The 1,658-nt window shown below is 48.2% G+C and overlaps 1 protein-coding gene across 1 annotated transcript; it reads right to left on the bottom strand.

The window, feature by feature from the left end:
- Positions 1-639: 639 nt before the first annotated feature.
- On the bottom strand, positions 640-1,299 carry LOC123754532 (uncharacterized). Its single transcript, XM_045737007.2, has one exon. The coding sequence runs from the start codon at positions 1,297-1,299 to the stop codon at positions 640-642; it is 660 nt and encodes a 219-aa protein (XP_045592963.2).
- Between the last annotated feature and the right edge of the window lie 359 nt (positions 1,300-1,658).

The following is a 1,658-nucleotide window of genomic DNA, read 5'->3' as shown; positions in this document are numbered from 1 at the left end:
CACAGCATCTAGAGGCGGGATATTTTTAGCCTGCTTTAGGCTAAAAATATTAATATGGTTTATGAATATGGAATATTAATCCAAATTTACTAATATGGAATATGGTTGTATTCCATCCCGTCCTCCAAAAGTTTCCCTACGTAAAGAAACTATCGTATTAAAGTACCCTTATTATAACCTATCAGAGGACCCAAAACAGAAAACGGGACTGAATGTCAATTTCGTGAGCCGTTACCATTTTCCAGTACGACGATATTTTTCCTTATGGTAGAGTATATGTCAAAATGCGACGTTCTATTAGGAGGATGGGCTGTGTATTGATGAGTTCTGGTTGATGAATGTGTAGACGATGGCTTGTTGATTGTTGCATAGATGGGGGTGTCAACGTGTCACACCAACCATCATAAAATAATGAGGTTCGGCTCATTAATTCCAATGTACAGGATATCATGAACGTCACAATTTTTACCGATGAAACCTACATTAATTTACAGATTATTGCACGATGCACTACACTACGAAACTGGCAAATCGGGCCCGTATTGCTGGAGGATAATGCCTCCTCTGAACACTACTGTCAAGTGATTCTTAATCCCTTCATTATCTAAAAAAGTATAAACAAACGTTCCTGACATTACCTTAATTCTTAATCGGGAGTGTGGCATCGACATCGGGAGGGTGGCATCGATATCGGGAGGGTGGCATCGACATCGGGAGGGTGGCATCGATATCGGGAGGGTGGCATCGACATCGGGAGGGTGGCATCGACATCGGGAGGGTGGCATCGATATCGGGAGGGTGGCATCGACATCGGGAGGGTGGCATCGATATCGGGAGGGTGGCATCGACATCGGGAGGGTGGCATCGACATCGGGAGGGTGGCATCGACATCGGGAGTGTGGCATCGACATCGGGAGGGTGGCATCGACATCGGGAGGGTGGCATCGACATCGGGAGGGTGGCATCGATATCGGGAGGGTGGCATCGACATCGGGAGGGTGGCATCGACATCGGGAGGGTGGCATCGACATCGGGAGGGTGGCATCGATATCGGGAGGGTGGCATCGACATCGGGAGTGTGGCATCGACATCGGGAGTGTGGCATCGACATCGGGAGTGTGGCATCGACATCGGGAGGGTGGCATCGATATCGGGAGGGTGGCATCGACATCGGGAGGGGGGAATCGGCAAGGTGGCATCGACATCGGGAGGGTGGCATCGACATCGGGAGGGTGGCATCGACATCGGGAGGGCGACATCGACATCGGGAGGGCGACATCGACATCGGAAGGGCGACATCGACATAGGGAGGATGGTACTGGCAAACATTACAACGTCATGTAAAAAACATAAATCAGGACACGTTCAAAGCAATCTACACATCTTTTTTAGACCAGCACTGGAATATGCAGCACCTGCCTGGAATCCATACCTTGTGAACCATGAAATTAAAATTGAAAAGGTGCAGAGGTTTGGTACTAGATTAGTACCAGAGCTTAGAGGGTCAAGTTATCAGGAAAGGTGGAAGGAACTAGATCTCACAACCTTAGAGGACAGAAAGAATAGAGGAGATATGATAGCAAGGTGGAGAAGGAAAGTCTCTTAATTCAAGTTGAGAGAAAGTAGGACAAAAAGTCACAAGTGGAAGCTGGAGACAA

This window comes from Procambarus clarkii, chromosome 18 (assembly GCF_040958095.1).
Source record: "Procambarus clarkii isolate CNS0578487 chromosome 18, FALCON_Pclarkii_2.0, whole genome shotgun sequence".
In the NCBI taxonomy this organism is placed as follows: Eukaryota; Metazoa; Arthropoda; class Malacostraca; order Decapoda; family Cambaridae; genus Procambarus; species Procambarus clarkii.
The sequence above is the reverse complement of the archived record's forward strand: the minus strand, read 5'-3'. Positions and strand labels throughout refer to the sequence as shown.

What these genes read in the sequence shown, in the direction of transcription:
- LOC123754532 (XM_045737007.2), bottom strand. Translation starts at nt 1,299, where the DNA reads ATGTCGCCCTTCCGATGTCGATGTCGCCCTCCCGATGTCGATGTCGCC.